Source organism: Zeus faber (assembly GCF_960531495.2).
Source record: "Zeus faber genome assembly, chromosome: 12".
In the NCBI taxonomy this organism is placed as follows: Eukaryota; Metazoa; Chordata; class Actinopteri; order Zeiformes; family Zeidae; genus Zeus; species Zeus faber.
The window spans coordinates 20,567,602-20,591,126 of record NC_137196.1 but is presented as its reverse complement, the minus strand read 5'-3'; the positions used below and the strand labels follow the sequence as shown (position 1 = coordinate 20,591,126).

At 47.0% G+C, this 23,525-nt stretch overlaps 1 protein-coding gene across 1 annotated transcript in view; it reads right to left on the bottom strand.

Annotated features, from left to right (window-relative positions):
• The window catches only part of LOC307238363 (receptor-type tyrosine-protein phosphatase mu), a gene marked incomplete at its 5' end in the record, with an annotated part of 194,768 nt that overhangs the window by 59,192 nt on the left and 112,051 nt on the right, over nucleotides 1-23,525 (bottom strand). Inside the window, 5 exons of the mRNA XM_080011296.1 lie at nucleotides 1,108-1,271; nucleotides 12,925-13,060; nucleotides 14,875-14,949; nucleotides 16,094-16,130; nucleotides 20,514-20,787. Coding sequence (XP_079867422.1) covers nucleotides 1,108-1,271; nucleotides 12,925-13,060; nucleotides 14,875-14,949; nucleotides 16,094-16,130; nucleotides 20,514-20,787 — 686 coding nt within the window. The remainder of the gene's footprint in view (nucleotides 1-1,107; nucleotides 1,272-12,924; nucleotides 13,061-14,874; nucleotides 14,950-16,093; nucleotides 16,131-20,513; nucleotides 20,788-23,525) is intronic.

Sequence of the window (23,525 nt, the reverse complement as noted above, 5' to 3'; positions counted from 1 at the left end):
TATATTACTACTACTGCATTACCACTACATTACTAGTACAAATATACTTGTACTACATTACTGCTATATACTAGATTACTACTACTTTATTATTACTACTATATTACTGATACTATATTACTATTTATATATTACTACTATTTTATTACTAATACTATAATACTGCTACTCTATTACGGTTACTATACTATATTACTACTACATGACTACTCCTGTTATTATTACCCCTATATTACTGCTACTAGATTACTGCTACTGCTACTAATACTACATATTACTTATACTATATTAATACTACTATATTACTACTATATTACTAGTATATTAATACTACTTTATCACTACTAGATTACTAATGCTATATTACTACTATATTACTACTATATTAATACTACTATATTCTTCTTCCTCTTTCGGCTGCTCCCGTTAGGGGTCGCCACACTACTATATTACTACTATATTATTGCTACTATATTACTACTACTACTACTACAGTATTGCTATTATCTTTCTGCTACTATATTACTGCTACTACACGATGTTACTACTACTATATAACTAGTACTATAACACTACTACTTTATTACTACTACTATAATACTACTACTATATAACTACTACTAAATAACTACTACTAAATTACTACTACTATATTACTTTTACTATTATTACTACTACTACAAATACTCCTCTCACCTCGGCCGTTGAGCGTGAGTCTGCACTCGCTCGCTTACTATCTATTTTACTATCTATATTACTACCAGAATACTACTGCCACCATATTACTACTATATTACTACTATATTACTGCTACTAGATTACTACTACTACTATATTATTACTTTATTACTACATTACTACTATATAAGAACTGCTGTATTACTACTACTACTATATAACTTGTACTATTATTACTAATACTATTATTACCACTACTACTACTACTACTACTACTACTCTCACCTCGGCCGTTGAGCGTGAGGCTGCACTCGCTGCGTCCGTTGAGCGTGAGCGCACACTCGCTGCGTCCGTTGAGCGTGAGCGCACACTCGCTGCGTCCGTTGAGCGTGAGCGCACACTCGCTGCGTCCGTTGAGTGTGAGCGCACACTCGCTGCGGGTGTTGAGCGTGTGGTTGTGTGTGTCCATGAAGGACAGCGCCTCGTCGCAGTTGGTGCCCTGCTCCGTGTAGCTCTTGTCCATGGAGTTGACCATCACCGTCATCTCCTGCCGCGTGCTGCTCAGCGTCTCTTTGCGCTTCTTCGCCAACTTCCTACGTCGTCGGAAATAAAAGAGAGGAGAGAGGAACAGAGGGAAATATTATATTATATTTTTGGTCCTTTTTTTCCACTCATCATACTGTCAGCTCAAAACAGTGAAATTATACCAAAGCTTTTTCACAAGCTATGGTATAATTTCACTGTGGTGGAAAAATTTACTATTTAATTTCAATTTTGGATTCTGAAGACAGTATTGGCGACATCTTGTAACATGAATGTGCATTTTTCTAATAAGGAATGTGAAGCTAATGTCACATTGCGGGAGCAAGCTGCCATATTTGGGGGATCACTCCCATTGACTGTGCGCGGTCGGAATTTTTTAGTTAAAAGACGGCTTGGAGGTCCTGCTGGGTGAAAAATTGCCACAGAAAATCTTTCAACCATCTTGTGTGAATCCTCGTCCCTTCTTTTTCTCCCTTTTTCACCAGGTTTGTACATTTCTTATATTTGATCTTTTTCTCTATACAATTAAATGGAAGTGATCCCCAAAAATGGCGACCGGAGTCCATAGCAACCCATAACAACAAAATTCACATTCACTATTGTTTGCACTCTGTGGGTGTTATATATATTTTTTTTTTTTCAGTGCTGCTTTTCTGGACAAAGGCCCCCTTAAAATCAGAGATTCAACCTGAATGTGGCTACCCTGGTTAAATAAAGGGTAAATAAAGACAAAATAATAAAAAAACATATTGGCAGTCGATCAGAATACACAGAAGGTAATGGACAGTTATTTTTCCTCAACTCAGCTGATGGAAATCCACCAAATTTGCATTCTATTCATTTCCAACCTTGGCTCAAAATTCCTCTTAAATTCAGATGTGAACATATGACTGAAGGCTCCACACTACAAGATTTTTCAAATCTGTGTCAAAGTGCTAAAATTGTAAGAGACCCCACACATACGCACAACATGTGATGATCAATGTGGTGTGAGGATGGTGTGGTTTGAACGGACCTGAATCTAGATAATTAGGGACCCAGAATCAGAGTGTCTGCATACCTGTTGCTCGTTGGTTGGTCCAACGAGCAACAGGTAAAACCCCCATCTCCACACACCCTCAGGAGAGAGGAGCCCTGTCATGACCTGTGTCCATCTACTCCGGGGCCTGTTCTATCAAACCCCCTCTCCACAATAAACTTGTGTGTTTTCTACAACCCCGTCTTCTATGTCTCTGTGCCCGAGGTCCCTGAAACGCCACTTGGGTGGCGCGTGGTAGACGAAACTGCCACACTGGCATCTGAAGAGGGACTATGCGGCACGGGGAAGGGACACAGGAGGGCTGTCCAAAGACGCCCTGGAGCCACCAGTGGGTCAACGGGCGGCCCCAGCACTAACCCTCTTCCGACTGGCAGCAGCAGCACCCAGGGTGACTGGCGGAGGACCGGGGGAGAAGCAACCGGAGCAACCACCATGGGTAGCCATCTGCAGCTAGCTCCTCCGCCCAGCAATTTTTTTTTTTACATTTTTTTGTATTTTTAGGTATAGTAACCCTATGTCAGTGTCTGTATTTTAGGTGTTTTTTATTTTATTTATTGTTCTCTGCTTGGTGGGGGGAGTAGGCTTCAGCCAGGCCAGGCCTTGCTTTAGTTTGCTGAGGTCCCTGAGCACGCCACTTGGGTGGCGCGTGATAGGCGAAACGGCCACAATCAATTTGACAGTTTTGTTCCTATAATGTGTGGGGAGCAGCGCCACACCCGAGTCCCAACTAATCTTTAGAACCGTCCAAAAATCTGGAAACCGGGGAATCGGGCCCAACATCGGCTTGATCATCTTGTAGTGTGTACCCCGCTCAAGAAATAAAAAAAAAATTGCCATCAGGCGATAACGTAATAATTGTAATATCTCTCCTGATGCCTGGGAATAGATAAATAACCATAAAAGGTCGGATCGTTTGACTCGGTTTCACTGCCTTTTTTCTCGAGCCCTGGTTCCCCCGTCTTATCGGGTTTTGTTGAGGAATCCGGGGAAAGATGCAACACCGTACGTAACCCAGATACATCACGGTTACTGATGATTTTAAATTGGCCTAGTATTTGGGGGTGGAGAAATCAAGAGGTTTGCCGCTGAACTAAAACCGTCAACCTGCTTTTATTGACCTACTTCAATTCCACCACGCTGCAGCAATAAAATACGTCCTTGTTCCGGGAACCTGAAGGTCCGTTGTAGGGAGATAAACACGCGCACACACGCACACACGCGCACACGCACACACAGACACACACACACACACACACACTAATGCCTATCAACAGCCCCAGTTCCGGAATTTCCACTTTTTTTTTTCCCTTTATGGGGAGTTAAATGCAGCATCATTCCAACAATTTGTTTTTAAAGCAGCGAAGGTCAAGGCAGCGTGGGAGGGAAGGCGCTGCATGTGTTTGCCTCTGCTCCGTCGCTGGAGGGGAGAGCGAGAGAGAGACAGAGAAAGAGAGAGAGAGAGAGAGAGAGACAGAGAGAGAGAGAGAGAGAGAGAGAGAGAAGGGTGGGGGTTGCTGTAAGAATTAACTATGGCAGCGTTTTGCACTGATCCCGCGCCTTTGTTGCTCTCTGCGTGACCCCCTCCGCCTGTTTGAGTAGCAGCCTCTCTCGCGGACGGCGGCGGTCTAATGACGCGCTTCCCGCTGCTTTGTTTTCGCAAAATCCTCCTCTGTTTATTCAATTTCGTCGGTGTCTCGTGCCATATGGCGGCGGACCCCCGCTGCCTCCGAGCAGTCATTTGCTCTGAAGGCCGCAACGTGAGGCTAATAGCAGGAAACACCCCCCCCCCCCAACCCCTCCCACCCCCAACCAAACCCCCACCCACCCGCTCCCGCCCCCGCCCAGCCGCCGCCAGAGCTGAGTGACAAAGTCGTGACGTTTTCTCTTCTGCCGGACCCGCTTCGCCTGTCGAATCTGCAATTAAGAGCCTGGGAACAAAATAACAATCTGGTCTCGTCTCTCTCGGAGAAAGCCGAGCGGCGGGGAACCGAGGGAGGCGAGGGCGGAGGCGAAGAAAGCACGAAGGGATGAAGGCCTTTTTTAGTACTCGCTCCATTCCAGGTTTTTTTTCTTTTGTTTTTGTTTTTTTTCCACAGGTGTTACGGGGACTTCCACGCTTTGCGATTTCTTCGGCCCGTGGGCCAGTTGAGATGAGATTTGAAACTATTTTTTCAATTCGAGAATCGTATGAAGGCCTGGCCGTAGTGTTCCGGGAGGTTTAAAGTTGAGATTTACCAAAGGAAGCGACGAAGAGAGACATCTTTGTGAGTTTTTATCTCGAAGGTCTTCAATTCCCTCATGTTTTGAATGAGGATTTTTAAAGGTTTTCTGTAGTTGTTGTATTTACTGAATGTACCCAAACAGGCAAACACATACACGACTGTTTGACCTACTGATCACATGAATCTGAAGTCCAAAATTGGCTATGTTTTACTCATCTTGACTCTTTGATCGTTCATGTGATTGGTTATTATCATTTTTACTATTATTTTGATTATTATTATAATTATAATTGTAGAGTATGTACTTAAATTGTCTGCGGTATACTTGTGTATGACCGTGACGGAGGCCATCTGTTTTGGAAACATGGTTCATTCTGGCTTTACAAAATAAAATTCAAGGACTTTCAAGTGCTTCTTTAAGCACAATTTTTTCCATTTTCAAGGACACATAAATTTCCATTTTCACACAAAACCATAAATGTTCAATGTGAAGTGGAGTTTATTAATTAAAATATAATGTAATCATAGTTTCATTGTCTATTATTTATATTCTCATATCTACAGTATATATCTATATATCAATTATTAATGTCATTGTCAACCATGCTGAATTAAATTTACATTTCCCTGGCATAAATTATTCTTTTTCCAGAATCTATTGATTCTGGAAAATGTTTTTTAGGTTACGATTTGTATAGCAACACCAGGGGGAATATCACAGGTTCTCAATGATCGTGTTATTTTTCGAGCACTTTTCGAGCACTTCAGCACACAACGGGCTATTTCTCAGGCATTCCAGTACTTACATTTCTGAAGAGCAAAATTCAAGCCCTTCAAGCAACTCAAGGACCTGGCGAAAACCCTGCGCAAAAAATATATACCCAGCTCTGTTGAACATATGCCGGTCTACCCAACCACCGAACCACTGTTGCTGTGAGCAAACACGGCACCGGTGCGGTGGCGGAGTTCTCTCGGCACCGCGGGGCCACGGATGAAGATTAATTGGGGCGCCAGTCTTCTCTCATTTGTACGGAGGGGGAGACGCCATGATAGATGGCTGTATTACGCCGTGCGATGCGCGGAGACAGTGGGCGCCTGTGTACAGTGCGAGAGTGTTTGTGCGCCGATGAATGCAACCATTTATCACGCTCTTTCGATAGTTACCCCGATGTCTGACGCGAGGCGGGAAAGGCGGCGGCGCTTCCCCAATTTGCCGGGCCCGTCGCTCGCAGGCCTGCCCCCCGTGAGGAAAAACAATAAATAAATAATAAAGTCAGAGGGAATTCTGTGATCGGGCGCGGCGGGCTGGGTGTCGCGCCGCAAACGCGCACATGAAGGCAGACAGAGTGACAGACGGCGGGGATGTTTGCAGAAGTAAAAAGACGGAGATAACACTCCAGGTAACTATATCAGGCAGCTCTCATTAGAGAGTTTGTCTCCGGTTTCGGCGCGTGACAGCGCCGGCATGTCGGGGATCCGAGATTCCAACTCCGCTAGTTGAGCTGGAACACAAAAGGAGAGTTGTAGGGCATGTACGCGCGCGCATGTGCGCATGTCTCGCGCTGCCACGTTATGTGGGAGGTGACACCGCGGCAGCTTCCAAAACAAGAGCTTCAAAAAAGCTTGCGCTCAGCGTGGCAGGCCTCATTTCCACACCACAACCCAACCTAAACCTTGTGAGACCGCGACAAAGGGAGGTTTCATTAGGCAACTTTAGCACAGCCACAGTAGCGTTTGTGCGTGCGTGCGTGCGTGCGTGCAACGGCGGCTGACTGACATCCAACTGGGATCAGAGACGGGGCGTCTTTGAGGGAAGCCACTGGGGAGGATTTGATTTGCTGTGTGCGGCCTCCCTCGTTTGTGACTTATTCCTGTAACAATCCGCTGTTTATATTTTGCCCGTTTATTCATCCGCCCAATCGCCTCGGATTTAACTTGGTCTTATTGGGATCCGTCCGTGCGTGCGTCCGTTCCATCCTTTGGCACCTTTCATCATCCGATTAACTCGACATATTTTTTGGCAAAACCGATAGTAAAGATTGTACTGCGGCTGTATTGAGCTAGTATAACTCTATTAATAATAATGCATTAAGGGCACAAAAAGAGTCTCAGAGAAATTAAAAAAAAAAAACACGGGCGGGTGCACACACGCGCACGCGCACGCGCACGCACACGCACACGCACACGCACACACACACACACACACACACACACACAGGCTTACATGAATATATTGTTAACTAAATAGTAATACAACAACCGAAATGATAGTAGTAGTAATGATATTAAAAGGAGTACTTCCGAATTTGAAACCATCTCAAAGTATGTCAAGACAATGGAGTGGGATGGAATATTTTTAGAAGGAATCATAACACTTTCAGAACCATAAGCCTTATTCTGCCACGGCGTGTCGCTAGAAAATTGTTGTTGCTTTTTTATGTGCCGAAACACTTTAAACCCCGGATCTTTGTTAAATTGGGCTTTGAGAGTTTGAAATAAAATTGATTAACCTTAACAACTAAAGACGCTGTTTTTGAGGATGCGGAGGTTAGATTTTGTCTAATCGTCGAGAATTTGAAACAATAAAAAAATTAAAATAAAAAATAAAAGCAGGAGTGTTGCTTCTTCACGGGCCATTGGAAGCCCACGGTCCCTCCGCCGCGCTCCTCATCAGGATGCAGGGCTGCAGCGTGCCTTCAACGCGCGCGGCTTGTAACAATTAATGTGATTCTCGCTGCGCGTCTGGGCCGAGTCAGGGGCTTAATGAAGGCGTTTCGCTGCGAGCGCGTTCTGTTCTGCGAGCCGGGGGGTTTTAGCGGGCGTTACAGGCTGACACTGGCTAGAGCCGGGATGATTAAAACGCCGCGTGTCAGGTAGCGGGAACGCAGCAGATATAAGAATAACGATGTGCACGTTTGAACGGGAGGCGATTGGACGGATGGGTTAAAGGAAAAAAAAAAAAAAAAGGCTTTCACAAGTAAAGCTTTCACGTTAAAAAGGAGATCTAACCGCATGACACGGTAACCAGTCCAATCGGAATCAAATAGCGAAGAATATACATCAACTCCAGCGCTGAAGTGATGCCATTCACTGGATGTCAAACAATCACGACCTTCTCGTCTTTTGATTCCCTCCGGGTCCCCGGGGCTACCGCGCGGTCACCGGATTAAAGGGCGCGGGCCACGTATTTGATCCCACATGTGACGGCATCCCTAATGAGCGTGCCGACGCTCCGTGGAGCTCCTGTGAGCCGCGGCGGCATCCTCTGGCAAAAACACCTAAAGCGTATATTTTGGCGTGCGCCTGATGTTCTCCTGATTTTAAAAGACTTGTTTGATGAATGCATCAGAGCATTAATGGGGCCCATCAATCATGGAGGTGTTGTGATCCCGGGGCTATCAAAGGGGCTGCCGTCGAACTGCAGATGGGGCTACAATGCATAATTTACCTTAACATATTCGATTCTGAGTATTTTCGAGAACGCTCTCCAAAATACTCAAAATGGGCTTGTTGATCGAAATTTATCTCTTAAACACGGGTTTGTTTTTATTTCCCCTCAATAATTACAGAACATTGTCAATGTGAAAAATAAGGTTGAACGGCCATTAAAGAAGCTCAGCCTGAGGCCTTGCTTTAAAACATTTAAAATCCCTTTCTTTTTATCAAGTTTTACAACAACAAACTTGAAAACTCAAGTTTCCTCAATGGAATAAACTCTAACCCAAAACAGGGCTGTTATTTGGGCCACTTTACTGCAGAATAGTTTATCATAAAAGCATTTGTTTATTATGTGGGAATTTTATGATCGGGACGTAATATTTTGTTGTCTGGCTTCACTTTATGACTGCCAGTATATAGTGCAGTATAGTGCCGTATAGTATAATGTAGAGTAGTACAGTATAGTATACAGTGGTACCTCTACTTACGACTGTAATTGGTTCTATAAGAACAGTCGTATGTTAAAACAGCCGTATGTCGAAGCAATTTTGTCCATATGAAATCATGAAGGGTGAAAATAAACAAAATACACAGCACAACCACAGTAAATATGAAAAAAATATTGATAAGCCACAAACTACGTGCACACACGATGTAGGTCGCCCGCTGACTGACTGCTTACTGGCCGCCGACACGCCAACTGCAAATTTCCACGCTCGTATCTTGGAACAGTCGGTCGCAAGTCGATACAAATTTTCACGACTATCGCTGCTCGTATCTTGGATTAGTCGTAATAGATGCAGTTGTAAGTCGAGGTACCACTGTAGTAGTGTAGTATACTATTGTATAATATAGCATAGTGTAGTATAGTATAGTATAGTGTAGTATAATATAGTATAGTGCAGTATAGTAAAGTGCAGTATCGTATAGTGTAGTATAGTGTAGTATCGTATAGTGAAGTATAGTATAGTGTAGTAAAGTATAGTATCGTATAGTACAGTGTAGGATGGTATAGTGCAGTATAGCATAGTGCAGGATAGTATAGTGCAGTATAGTATAGTGTAGTATAGTGTAGTATCGTATAGTGAAGTAAAATGCAGTATAGCATTGTTTAGTATAGTGCATTATAGTATAGTGTAGTATAATATAGTATATTGCAGTATAGTATAGTGTAGTATAGTATAGTATAGTGTAGGATAGCATAGTGCAGTATAGTATAGTGTAGTAAAGTATAGTGTAGTACTTTATAGTATAGTGTAATTTAGCATAGTGCAATATAGTATAGCATAGTATAGTGCAGTATAGCATAGTATAGTTTAGTATAGTATAGTGTAGTATAGCATAGTGCAGTATAGTAAAGTGCAGTATAGTATAGCACAGTGTAGGATGGTATAGTGCAGTATAGCATAGTGAAGTATAGTATAGCGCAGTATAGCATAGTGCAGGATAGTATAGTGCAGTATAGTATAGTGCAGTATCGTACAGTACAGTGTAGTATGGCATAGTGCAGTATAGCATAGTGCAGTATAGTATAGTGCAGTATAGTATAGCATAGTGTAGTATGGTATAGTGTAGTATAGCATAGTACAGTATAGTATAGTGTAGTACGGTATAGCGTCATGTAGGATAGAATAGTAAGGTATAGTATAGTATAGTATGAGTTATAAATTCCATTTTTCACATGAGACATTGGCATATACTCATGCCGACAAGGAAGCTACAAAGGCACAGCAACCAGGCACAGTACAGGTACAGTAACAAGCACCAGGCACAGTACAGGTACAGTATCAAGCACCAGGCACAGTACAGGTACAGTATCAAGCACCAAGCACAGTACAGGTACAGTATCAAGCACCAAGCACAGTACAGGTACAGTAACAAGCACCAGGCACAGTACAGGTACAGTATCAAGCACCAGGTCCAGCCCACTCCACCCGTCTGCTCCATCCAAACTGCTCGTACAGCTTTGTTACTGTAAATCTTTAGGGCTTTGCCTTCAGGAGAGCTCAGCCCTAGCATGAATGACATCCAGCGCATTAGGACGGTGCATTATGATCTCAAGGTGCATTCTGGGATGTTCTTTGGAGGGAGGCAAGCTTGCATTGTATCGCCCTGATCAGAGACATCTCAACACAGATTAGCCGGCGTCCGTCACCAGGACTGGCGGCCGAGAGCGCACGAGCTCCAGCGAGGAGGCAGCGCCGCAGGATAAGCCTCTTTGCAATCCTGAGGTGCAAAATTAGAATCGCCGGCGACGTCTGATTCCGCGAGGCGAAGCCGCAGCCATTGTTTTGCCAGGCCCGAGACATTCAAATAGAACAGCCGTCCCTGCGATAATTCTCCTGTAATAGCATCGATCTCAGTCATCACGAAAAAAAAAAAAAAAAAAGCCTTGCCAGCTCAAAGGACACAACTCCACCATCGCCCTCGCGTCGATGTCGATGGGCCGACGTGCACAAGTCAAAGAATAAGGACCATGCGTGAGAGAAAAAAAAAAAAAAGGGTCATGAGTGGGAGGTGGAGATGGACAGGGCGGAGGTGTGAGGGGAGAAAGGAGGCGAATCACCACATGCACTGGGAGCCACGTTGTCGAGGAGCGCGGTTCAAGCTCATGCTTGGTTCTGAGATGAACAACTACGAAAGAAAGAAAGAAAGAAAAAAAAACAAAAAACAACAATCTCATCCCTTCGTCGATTTCAAGTAAAATCGAGTGTTTGCGTGTGCGTTTTCGGGGCGTGTGCGCAGCTTATCAAACGTCATCATGAGACAAAACACTAAAATATTATCTCGTGCGCCGACATCTAGAAAAACCCAGACATCGATCGCATGATGGGCACTTAAAAAAAAATCAAACTCTCCTGACAAGCCCACAGTGGTAGGCTCACGAGAGACGGCGTGAAAAATTTTAACTCAGAACCGGAGCAGAAGCCGTGATATTGATTTTTGTATTTCCATTTTTTATTTTATTTTTTTCCCCCCAAAAGTTGATTTTTTTTATTTGGACTATTCTGGGGGGGGCGCGCCGGGCTTAAACTTTTTTCATCGGAGAGGTTATGGGTTCAACGTTGGAGCGTGAAAATTCATGCGCCTTCGCGTCGGGGGAGGGGGGGGGGGGTGGGTGGTGTGATTTTGAGGGTGGTGTGATTTTCGTTCGGAGGCGTGGCCGTCGCGTGGAGAAGGTGCCGTCCGTCTCTCCGGCGGAGACTTACGACGGGGCGTCGGTAATAGGAGGAGGAGGATGACATGGCTCCTTGCATGCACGGGAGGAAGACAGTCAGCGTGTGTGTGTGTGTGTGTGCGTGTGTGTGTGTGTGTGTGTGTGCGTGTGCGTGCGTGTGCGTGCGTGCGTGTGCATGTGGGCGATCATGGCACTAACATCACACAAAGTGGTTACTTACAGGTAGTAAGTGTAGGAGTGATAGGTTCTTCTGCCGTGTGGGGTGGTGGTAGGATTTAAGCGGTGGAGGAGGGGAGGGGAGGGGATGGAATGGAAAGGAAAGAAAAAGTAAAAATATATTAATGTCGGAAAAAAGAGTAGAAATGAACAAAAAATCAGATATGGCGGTATACGTGGAGGTTCAAACTCGTGATCGTGAGGGCAAAGGGTGATTGCTTGGAGTCATGTCATGCGTCGGGGCGGCGCGGCGCGGGGCGGGGCGGCGCGGGGCAGGGCGGGGCGCCGGGTATCAGAAATATTTGAGAGACTGATTGATCTGATTTGAGACATTTTTCCGAGGCGCAGACATCACGTATCCTTTAATGAACGGGATTCCACCCCCGTAATAACATCTGCATACCTGACCCCAGAGCTCCGAGCTAAATGGACGCTCCGGATGCCTCCGCACATTTCTCATCCACCCACCGTCTGCGACCGAAAAAATTTTCACTTAACATAACCAACGAAACCATCTCCCTTTCTCCTCTGATTAGGGCTAATTGAAAACAATTCCATTACTTATTTTGTCGCCGCGTGTTGGCGATTCGCCTACTGACTTAGACGGAGACGGCTGCCGGGGGAGAAAAATAAAAAAATAATAAAAAAAATTTAAAAAAGCAGAGGGAGCGGAGGCTGCATAACCGTCAGAAATAAACACGGGAGTCGTGATTATATTACCAGGCAACTACATCTTCCCACTCAGCCTCATCTCCGCCAGCCAGGACGGCGAATCGTCAGAGGGGAGGAGGATTGCGATAAGTGACAAAGTTATTATTATTATTTATTATTATTATTTTTTTTTAATATTCGGAGCAGAGTCGTCAGGGTGCTCTTCTTTTTCTCTCGCCTCTCTCTCCCTCGTCGGGTTTCAACCGGGGGGAGCGCGCTCGGGCAAAGGTGCGGATAAAAGGGAAGTCGCGTTATTCCGAGCGGTGCGGACGAGGACGGAGGGGGGGGGGTTGATATTTGCCGAGGGGGTTTAGAGTCACCCTGCTCGCCCGGAGATGTGCGCCCGCCCCCCCTTCCTCTTTTCAGTACGGGGGTCGAAAGATAATGTGAACCGCGCCCCCAGCCACGCCGCCATCCTCATCCTCCCTTCCGAGCTTTCATCATGCCTCCTTTCTTATCTCTCCCCTTCCCGCCTTTTCCCCCAACACCACTGGACTCAGAAAGCCTTTTTTCTACTCCCGCTCTAATGTCATTGAAGCGCAGAGCGTTTGTATTTTTTATTAATTTTTTGGTGGGGGGGGGGGGGGCGGCTGTGGAATAGGATTAATTTTTCATGGCACAATGTATCTCATGGCTGTAAACAGCCCTAATGGAGTGTATCAACATAATGAATTTAATTATTCATGGCAACGCTGGCAATGCCACTACATGAGGGAGAAATGTACAAAATGATAAAAAAAAAAATTATAATACAAAAAAAAAAAAAAAAAAAAATCTCCACACAAAAAGCACTGGCTATCAAATGCTTACAACCCACCTCATCCTCCCTCAACTACCCTGCGGTATTATTATTATTATTTTTTTTTCTCGTCGTTACACAGTCGTAGCACGTGGCTTACCGTTTCTTCATGAGCAGCACCACGCCCAGGAAGATGATGACGGAGAGGAGGATGCCGGCGATGACCCCGGCGATCTTCACCGTGTGGTCGGTCTGCTTCTCCGGCTCCACCGCGTCGGGCTTGTGGGTGGCCGACCCTGCACCGCCCGGAAAAAACAAAAAAAAACAAAAAAAAAACAAAAAAAAACAAACAAAAAAAAAACATTTTAGTGTATGATAATTCTGTCATTCTAAGTACCAAAAATAAATAAAATAAAAAGAAACAAAAATAAAAACAAAAGAAAAGAAAATAACATGTTGATGGACTGATAATCAGGTCACTGAAAATCCTGGTTGTGTATAAATTCAGTATTTGTAGTATTCATTCTCACTCGTGTGCAGGTGATCTTGCCCCCCCCCCCCCCCCCCCCCAAAAAATATAATTTTTAAGCAAATATGAAACAATGAAACGACCATCCACCATTGTTCTGAGTTGACCGATTACTAACAGGCGCACATGCTCGGATCTTGAATTATTGCTCGACCGGCGCGGATAGCCGGTTATCCATAATATCGGTATTTTGATTCCGCCACGTCAATACGGGTCCGGTGCCGCGGAGCAATTAGGATGTTTCTTCTCCGTGAAAGCGACTCCTTTTGTCGTCGCCCGACGCTAAACCCTCCGGCCCCACATCCTGGAGTGGACTCCACCGCTGGAGGAGATAAGCGGAAGGCGGCGTATTTACCGTTGGTTCAATCGTGTTTGGGTCAAACTGTGGCTGGGGCGAGTTAAAAAATGAAGGGCGTAAGGGCCGGGAAAGATAATACCCGGGGAGATAATAATAAAAAAAATAAAAATAAAATAAAAAAAAGCCTGAAATAGCCAAAACATTATATATCAGCATGGGAGGAGATAGCGAGGACGAGGGAGAGAAGGGGAGGAGGGCGGGGGGCAGTTTGTTTAAACAGCATTCCGGTTCCTCCGGAATGTGATAAGAGGCGCTCCGCGCGAAGGGGAATCTCGGAACGTCGCCGGAATCTCCGACGCGCACCTGAACAACACCATTATTTTCCGTCGCCCGGGGATAAATTTAGAATGACAAATAGTGATGTCGGACGAGATCGTCGGAGCGGAGTGCCTCTCCGACTCCACCCCTCCCCCCTCTCCTTCCCCAAGAATAAGCCTCCACGCCGGGCCCCGGGGTTGATGAAATATTGTTCTTGCTGCGGCGTGATGCTGCCAAACAGCCAGGTCTCTATTTAGTGTCATGGCGGGATGTAACGCCAAAAAGTAGCCCAGAGACGATGACTTATAAATAGTGCAGCGTTCTCACGGAAATGCTGAGGAATCCCTTTTTGAGTTCGGCATGCTCACTGCCACCGGGGAATATTTTCCATTTCCATTTGTTTGGAATTTAAGAAGAGGACTTATACGGTAACGACACACACACACACACACACACACACACGCACGCACGCACACAAAATCCTCCTCCCTGTATTAATCAGTATGGTTTTCCAGGAAAGATGGAGGCGTAAAAAAAATAAATTAAAATAAAATAAAATACCTAAATCTACACGACGGGCACTTAAAAACAATTCCTTTGTGTGTTTCTGCTTGTCACAAGTGCAGGAACCGACACTCTTAATCTCTCGGGGAAATAATGAGAAATATTCATGAAAGGGGATTAAGTCCTGTCGCGTCTCCCCCAACATTGACACATCACATGACAATCGCGCCTCAAACGGGTCTTTCATGTGGCGGTGGCGCCGGGAAGACGCCCCGATAGCCGGCGGGATGGACGGGAATAAAAATAAAAACGACACAACGAGGTGATTGAACAACAACAATAACAACGACAACCAAGAAGAAACTCAAATCAAACACACACACACACACACACACACACACAGACACACACACACACACAGACAGACACACATACACGTGCAACAGACCCGACGCTCTGACCTGCCAGCTGGTTGTCACCGGCCGCCGGTGCGATGCGGATGTAGGGGGTCGTGAGTTGAGTCACGAGTATGGCGGCTGAGTAGAGTCAACGGATCCAAGATGGCATGCGTTAGGGGGGAGAGAGAGAGAGACAGAGAGAGAGAGAGAGAGGGAACGAGAGAGAGGCCGTTCTGAAGCCCTCAACAGCCAAGCAAACAGCATCAAAACTCCATGCGACACCGAAGAAGAGCAACGGACCAGGGCTCGGGTGACATATCACCATAATCATCGTAATATCGATGCCGCGATATGAGACTAGACTAGATGGGGTCTGGGATTTTGTTTATCGCAATATCGCGATATGATCAGATGTTGTCTCTGCGGCCCCCGCTACAGTAAAGATATTCCGTTAAAATGGTCAAGCCTGTGACCGATTTTCGCTTGTACCTCCACCTGCTAATAATATCAGCATTACTCACGATTACCACGAGCCCTCCCCAAAATATCGCCAAAGTGATCCACATAAAGGAGCTATGATTAGAGAGCGTGATCAAGTCGCTATTTCTCAGAAAAGCAACAGTTCAAACACCGGTTCGCCTCCTGGCAGGGGCCGCTGTTGTGTGTGTGTGTGTGTGTGTGTGTGTGTGTGTGTGTGTGTGTGTGCGCGCGCGCCGCATTGAAAAAGTGTTAGTGGGGCGAGCGTCGGCCCGGGTGATGAATGGCCGTGCGAGTCCTCACACCTCTAATACGCGCAATTTGGACTTTGCTCGGTATCGAGCCGCGCAGGGGGAGATATTTAGACGGCCGTAGTGGAAATCCATAGCCGGGCTGGCATGTGACTCAGCCGCGCGGGCGGCCGCCGGGGCATGTGACGGGGCCTCCCACGGCCCAGAAAGCAGAGAGCGGCTCGGGGTCCCTCCGGCCCTTATCCATCACGCCGCTCCGGATCGATAACGGTTAGCGGCGCCTCGCCCTCCGCGTCTGAAGTGGGACGAGCGGGCGGCGCTTGTAGAAGGCGCCCGCGGGGCTTGGGCCGGCGGGGGCGTAAAAAAAACAAACAAACCAAAAAAAATATATATGACCAATACATTGATTGGTTGTGTGTGTGTGCGTGCTTGTTTGTTTGTTCAATGTTAATTTTTGTTAGTTCTCACTCGTGTGCAGGGCGACAACGCAACGCGGCCGCACGAACATTACAAGGGCTTCACGAGGCGGGCGGGGCTGGATCATCTGGACCTACCTTTGGTGGCGACTCGGACGCAGTCGATCTTGGTTTCCTGCACAGACAGATAAAGGCGACGTGGGCAACGAGAGAGGAGAGGTGGAGAGAGAGAGAGAGAGAGAGAGGGAGGGAGAGAGAGGGAGAGAGAGAGAGAGAGAGAGAGAGAGAGGGAGAAAGAGAGAGAGGGAGGAGGAAGGTTAATAGAACGCACACACGGGGCGCGGAAAAAACGCAAAAAAAAACCCACAAGCGCACAGACACGCACGGCGATGCATATCTCGGGAACCGTGATGCCCCCGCATCGCTTGGTGAACGGCCACCGCCAGCTCCGCCGGGGGTGGGTTCAGGTCCCCGAACGAAGCTGTTTTAACCCTTCCCCACGTGGGGAAAAACCATAGTCACTCGAATAATTCTCCGAAACAGGCGGTCGGCGTGCGTTTGTGGTTAATGACGGCCACGGAGGGGGAGAGGGGGGGGGGCGGAGCAGGAAGTGATGACACGCCGGTGACAGCACCACGTCAGACGCCGGCAGGATCGCCGGATCATTTTATTTGGATAGAAAAAGACACGAAGCACTGAGGGTGCCTGATATAAAACGGTCCTAGTATGATCATTATTGGAATTTGATAGCCAAATGGAGAATCATTATTTCATTCATCACTCATTATTTCATTATTTTGACTTTTCGATGGATTGATTGATCGGTGGGATGCTTTCACCGTTGGACCGTCGTTTGCACCATAAAATAACACGAGGAGGTAAAGGGCGTGTTCTGAAACGGCTGAATGCGTTTCAACCGGCGAGCTTAAATATCCTTTTATAAAAAATGGAACGAAATCAGACGCTAACGTCCTCGTCAGGCTGCAAGCGGCACCTATTACACTTCCCCTCTCCACACCACGCATCCCTTAACGGCTGTTCTCCATCACCAAAATACATTTTCGGTCAGTCGCCGAAGCGATTACTGGATTAATCGCCAATCGACGTCGGAATAACTGACCCTTTTATGAAGCTTGGTGAGTTTATTTTTTTTTTTAAACCTGTACTGTCAGCATGCTGGGAAGACAACACAAAGTATCTTGATTCCGTTGTATTTCTATTTTTATTTTTTTATTTGCTTTGTTCGGGGGGAAGTTCGGGATCAGAGCGTCACGGGTTCACCAGGCAGCGCATCGCCCTGAAAACCTCCCTCTCGAGGGCCAACTCCTCGGGGTGGCGTTGGGCCTCGGCTTTTCAACTGCCTCCTTTAACACGCGTGTGTGTGAAGGACCCCCGCTTAGGGCCATTCACATTCAGCCCGACAGCCGGAGAGGGGGCGGTAGAGGGGGGGGCGGTGGAGGGGGGCGGTGGAGGGGGGCGGCAGACGCTGCGACCTGAATGATCGCCAACCCGCCGTCGTCGTTGTTGCTGTTGTTGTTGTTGTTGTTGTTGTTGTCGTCGTCGCCCGTCACCTCCGATACGGCTCTCGGCCGCCGCGTGTCGATTGAGCGCGGTTGATCAAAGCGCTGTCTGGGACGAAACAGGGGGGGAGCGGTTGAATAATGGAGACGGAGGATGCGCCGCGGCGCAGCATCCCAAGGCCCGGCCTGTTTAGAGTGCAGACGGCATTTAGTGTCGCCGGGTCGATTAGGGCCGGTGTTTGTTCTGCCGCGGCGTGCGTTTTACGAGGAGATAATCCCAGGGCCCCCGCGCCGCTATCCCACCCACAACCACCAGGCCGGTAACACGGCGTTTAATTAGTCTCCGAACCTGCGCGCATAAAAACCGGCCGCGTGCACGGAACAGTGTCCGTGAGCAGAGGAGCATCCTTGCCGGCGAGCACCGCTGCTCCACATGCACCAATGCGGCGACGAGGAAAATACGATAATTATCAATTATACCAGCTTATACTTATTACTATATATGATACTGACTGCACTTTTATAGTGCAAAGGGTAAACAAAATCAATACCTTCAAGCGATATTAAAATGGGATCTCTAAAAAGGTGCTCACTCGGTTGTGAGAGCTGCTCCCACATGACGGCGCCGTGAAAACGGGCAGGCAACTGCATCGTCGCCACCGTGTCGGCGATGAGACCAAACAGCCAATCAGAGGAGCTGAGACATCAGCCACTGTCTGCTCCGCCCCCGCCTCCAAAGCCCCAACAGTCAACTTGACGAGCACGTTGCGAGCGCGTTGGGAGGGTCCGTCTTGCGCCCGCCTCGGCCCCCTGCTTTTCACGGACCGCGGGTTTTGAGACCAATTAGACGCCATTACACTAACCGGCAAAGGCCGTAAACACGTACAACTTCGCTTATTATTCACTCTGACAATGCGGACGGGCGAGTGAAAAACGAAAAGCGAGCGAGGACCGCGAGGAAGTCCGAGGCTAACGAAGGTGCAGGTATTTGGCGGAATTCATTCCGTGCGATTTACACAGTTTTTTGACGGGATCAAATGATTCCTGCGGGCGTTCCGTTCACAGCTACTCAGCTCCCCCTCGCAAAACAAAAAAAACGCCCCGCGCGTTCCGATGAACACGGAGCTGCCGTGATGATTTACATGAATTAGTCGTAATTAGTTTCCATCATTTCTGTTAGGTGGAATTTGAACGGTTTCCGCGGCACACCTGGCCGCCGCTCGCTGATGGGCCGCGGCACGGTTTGTGGTTTTTTTTTATCAGTCGGTGGTTCTGCCTGGAGCCAGCCAGCCTCTTCACTCCGCAGCCCAGCACAATATTCAGCACTGTTTGATGTTCTCTATGAAGTGTCTTTATGAAGCCTGTGTTTGCTTTGGAGGGAACGGGGAGTCTTGCGCTGGGCTGTCGGTGACACTAAGTCCTCGGAAGGGGGGGGAAATAAAAAAAAAAAAAGCTAAAAAAATAAATATATATTTTTACTTTAACCTTCTCATCGGGGGGAACATGAGTCACTGCTGCTATCGGAAAGGCCCAGTTCCACACACACGCTACAAGGTATAAACTTATGTCTTTTTTAAATTTCTCTTCTCTGTAACCACTTTCCCATTTCTAACCACACAAATATGACTAATTAAAATAATGAGCATGCTTATGCTTTAAGGGTTACTCCAGGTTTTAGGGAAATTCGCTTGTCACTCGGCTGTCTACCTTACCCAGATTCATCCGTTTATAAATAGGCCACCCGCTCTCGCCCGTTTGAATCTATTGCGTTGTGTTCCGGATTGTGCGATTGTTTTCGTGCTGCACATAACGAAACTTAAACCAATGCATTCTCTATTGGTCAATTCAATTAGAGGCTTGCAGGATAGGCATTTGGGGTCGTACCCTCAGTATGAATTTCTAATATTTATATCCAGTTGTATTGTATATATGGTTGAAATTCATACTGAGGGTACGACCCCATCTGCCCATTCTTGCCCAAATTGGAATTTAATAGACCAATGGAGAAAAACGGAACCCGCTTTTATTTTGTGATAGAATGAAATTTAAACCCATGCATGCGGAAAGAACGCCATGCGGTGCCGTACCTTCGTCGGGTTAGTTTTAGTTTGAGTGTATGTATCTGAGCACCCCCAGTCGGACAATCGAACCATCCGGGACACGATTCCATAGATACATTTTTGTGACCGTAGGCAGGAGAAAATGTGAGACCGGGTTGAAAAAGTACTTTTTTTTTTTTTAATTTATCATGAAAACGCTAGATGTATCGCTCAAATAACAGCTTTTGAGGTGCTAGGCGGTGTATTTTCCTAATTTCGCAAGAGCTAGGCTAACTGATCCCGTCTGCAGCCCTGCACTGCGCTAACACAGTTGGCATGCAGCCCGTCAATATCTATGCACTGGGCACACGGGGATAAAATTCGTATTGAACTTCTCACCTGAATCTGGAGACAGGGGAAAAGTAATTCCCCCCGAAAAGTGTTGTATCCCTTTAACATCGTTTTTCTGATACTACTCAGCTCAGCGTGCTAATGAACCCTAGTTTCCCTTAGTATGACCATTATTTGCTTTATCGAGAAACCGTTCCAAGGTCAGCTGTGCGGCATTCAATCACGCTGACAAGCAGTGAAATGCGAAGGCAGTCCAGCGTGACGTATCACAAAAAACTGCTTGAGTGTTTATTATGTGAAAAATGTCTACCCATCTGTTTGATAATCCATTATGCTACTACTGGCCTTTTCAGGTTAAGTAATGGGCGAAGTTCAATGGGAAATAACACGGGAGGGGCACAGAACACCATTTGCCAAACATCGGCAAAGGAAATTACGGCCTCAGTTTGTACGAGAGGTTTTACCCCAAAAGTGTCAGCGGAAACTGCGAAGAATATATATCCCACGCTACGATAGAATAATATAATTTATCAATACACACACAAAAAAGATCTCCTGTGGCAATACACAGTTAAATTATTCAAAATCGGGGGGGGGGGGGGGGTACCCCAAGACAATAAATTAGTGTGAATTTAAAAAAGCACTCACCCCGTTGGCGGTGCTGACGGCCTGGTAGTAGACGCTGTAGCTCTTCTGGGGCAGCAGCGGAGCGTTCCAGTAGCCGTTGTAGGTCTTGTTGTCCCCCACGGTGAAGGGCTGCGGGGAGTGGAGCCCTGCGGCGGGGAACTGGGCGGTGAAGTAGTACTGGGAGTTGAGCAGCGTGGCGTTCTGGAAGTGGATGGGGACCGGGTAGCAGCGCAGGATCTCCGCGGTGCCGCGCGCCCGGCGGGGGCGCTCCTCCTCCACCACCACCTGGTAGGCGCTGCGAGGGAGAGGACGGAAGGTGAGGTTTCATCCGTTTCATCGGTCCCCGAACGCAAAAGTGGATGCGCACAGAGGCCGTCTGGGGCGGGAGAAGGAGGCAGAAGGAGCCAAATATACAGAGCCAAAAGTACACAACAGTCAGAAAAAAATGCAACTATTATTTTTTTATTTCTCTCTTCATGTTAATTTTAATATACAGAAATAGCAAAAACTAAAAAATAAAACAGCACAGAGATATATATAAATATACAGAAATATACATAAATATAAAAAATATACAGAATATGCAAAAAGAGTCTATGGTGTTATAACAGCATTATTTCAAATATTGTACAGATATCGCACAAAATGAGCAGCTAAGGGCTGGGGCGTAATTTCCTTTGGGAACGCACAGATCATACGCTAGCCAGCCGTCAGATTCTGGTTGAGAATGTGAATTGAGCTGCTGATTGTATGGCCCTGATATACTCCAAAAAATTGCCACGGCCGAGTAGCAGACACGGGTAGGCTGCCTACACGGTTCTATAGTACACTTCGGCGTCTGTGGACGCAGGCGTGCTCCACGCATGCGTACTTGAATAATTGCTCACTGAATGACTAAGCGGCAGTTCATAAAAATGAAACGCCAACAGCCGTTAAATTTAATGACTTTCTTTGGAGAGGGGATGAAAAGAAAGAAAGCAAATGTGAGTTGGTTGATTAGCGGCTGTAAAACAGCACGATTTTCCTATTAACCTCCAGTATGTGACTTGAACACCGGTCCACCGCAAATCGCAGCAAGTATCCGTCAACAATGTCTGAAAAGCAGAGTCTCTCTCGCTGCTAGTTTACCCTGACGTGAGACTCACACCACGGGCTCAACAGGATGACACGACTCGGCTTTCGTATGAGAGATGAGATGAGGTGGAGGTGCCTATGGGATGGAAGACAGGGAGGGCGAGGCAGGGAGAAGCGGCACCGAGTTGCAGGTAGGTTATTATGTGCTGTGTTAAGGGTTCGGTGATTTCGGTGCCTGCTCGTTCGCGTCAACTGCTTTCACATCAGAGATCAGAAGAAGACTCAGATCAGATCTGTTTTCATATTTCATAGGAGAGACCTGAGGGGAGCGGCGGAGGCTGAGAGGTGCAGGCAGGCAGGCAGAAAGCTCCACCCAACCACGCCGACCCAAAGCGCACTGTAGTGCAGCAGCTCACCAACAAAACGCTACCATTCCAACAAAAGTACTGCCACTAATTTCCTTGGCTCCACTATAGTCCATGAGTCAATGGAATCCTATGGTTTTTTTTTCTGTGCTCAAGCTTTGGGACATGAAGGATCAAATTTGGCCAAGAACACGCTTTCCAAAACCGGTTTCCGAAACTGGAAAAAGGCAACACAGAAGTTTTCAGAAGACGTCCAAAGCAATGTACACAAAGTTGCTGTCACTAGCCACTGCCACAAAACCAGTAGATGTCCAGTTATCTTCAGCCAAAGCTGCACAGCAGCAGGAATCAAGATGGTGTCTCGTGAAAATTATGGGCTCTGTACAGCTCTTGGCTCGCCAGGGAGCTGCTCTCAGGGGCCACGCAGAAATTGAAGGGAAACTTCTGCCAGACTTCTACTCAAAGTAAGAAGTGAAGCTGACGCTGGCACAGAGAAATGGCTGTCAACAGGAAAACACGATTACACGTCCCTCAAAATCCAGAATTAAATTTAAAATCTATTTGCAAACAGGATAATTAGGGAACTCATTAGCTCAATTCACAAGCTGCCTGGTCTCCAGTATTCCATTATCATTGATCGAACACAGGACAAAGAATTCCCTGAACGGGAAGCCATGTGTGCCGGGTATGTAGACCGTGATTTGGTCCCCCACGAGGCCCTCTTGGGGTTCTACGAAGCCTCAAGTACAACTGGGGAAAACCTTGCAAAAGTTGCCAAAGATGTGCTGCTGCGCTCGAATCTTCTGCTGTCTGGTCTGCGTGGACAAACACATGACGGAGCAGCGGACATGTCAGGCAACAGCAAGGGAACGCAGGCCAGGTCGCCCAGGCTGCTTGTACGGCGTCATCACTGACATCTGATGCCCTGGATTGGCTCCACAAGCTTGGCTGTCTGTATAAATGATAGGGCAAGTACAAAACTACATTTGTAAACATTGCCACCACAGCATCAGGGTCAGTTAGCAACCTGCAGCCCTTGTGTCAAACAAGATGGACGGCCAGGACTCCAGCAATCCGGTCTGTGCTACAGAGTACAAATCTGCGCTACTCAGCTTAGAGGACACTCATGCTGGCCATTGAAGTAATCGAGGAGTTGGAGTGCCGTAATTGCACACTGCAGGAGCGAACAGAAACCGTGTCTGGAATGCAGCAGCAGCGGTAAATCTCACGCAGCAGATTGTGCGAGGACAACCCTGAGGGCAAAGAGAACTGAGGAGAAGTCCCAGGAGTATGTACAGCCACGCAACGGAGATGACCACGAATGCTAAATATTCAGCCCATAACCGTGCCCCCACATTCGCCGTTGACCAAAACGCTTCATTGGCAATGCCACCACTGCACACTCACTTACAGCCCCAGAAGAACACTACAGAGCTGAACTCTTCAAGATGCTGGATTCTGTGGACATGCAGCTGAAGGAGAGGTCTGATCAGGGTGGCCTGAAAATGTCGGCGACGCAGGAGGTGCAGCCGAACATGTTTAAGCTCCAGTAGCCGCACACAAGCGCTTCAGAGGCCACGGCTGTTCTGAGGAA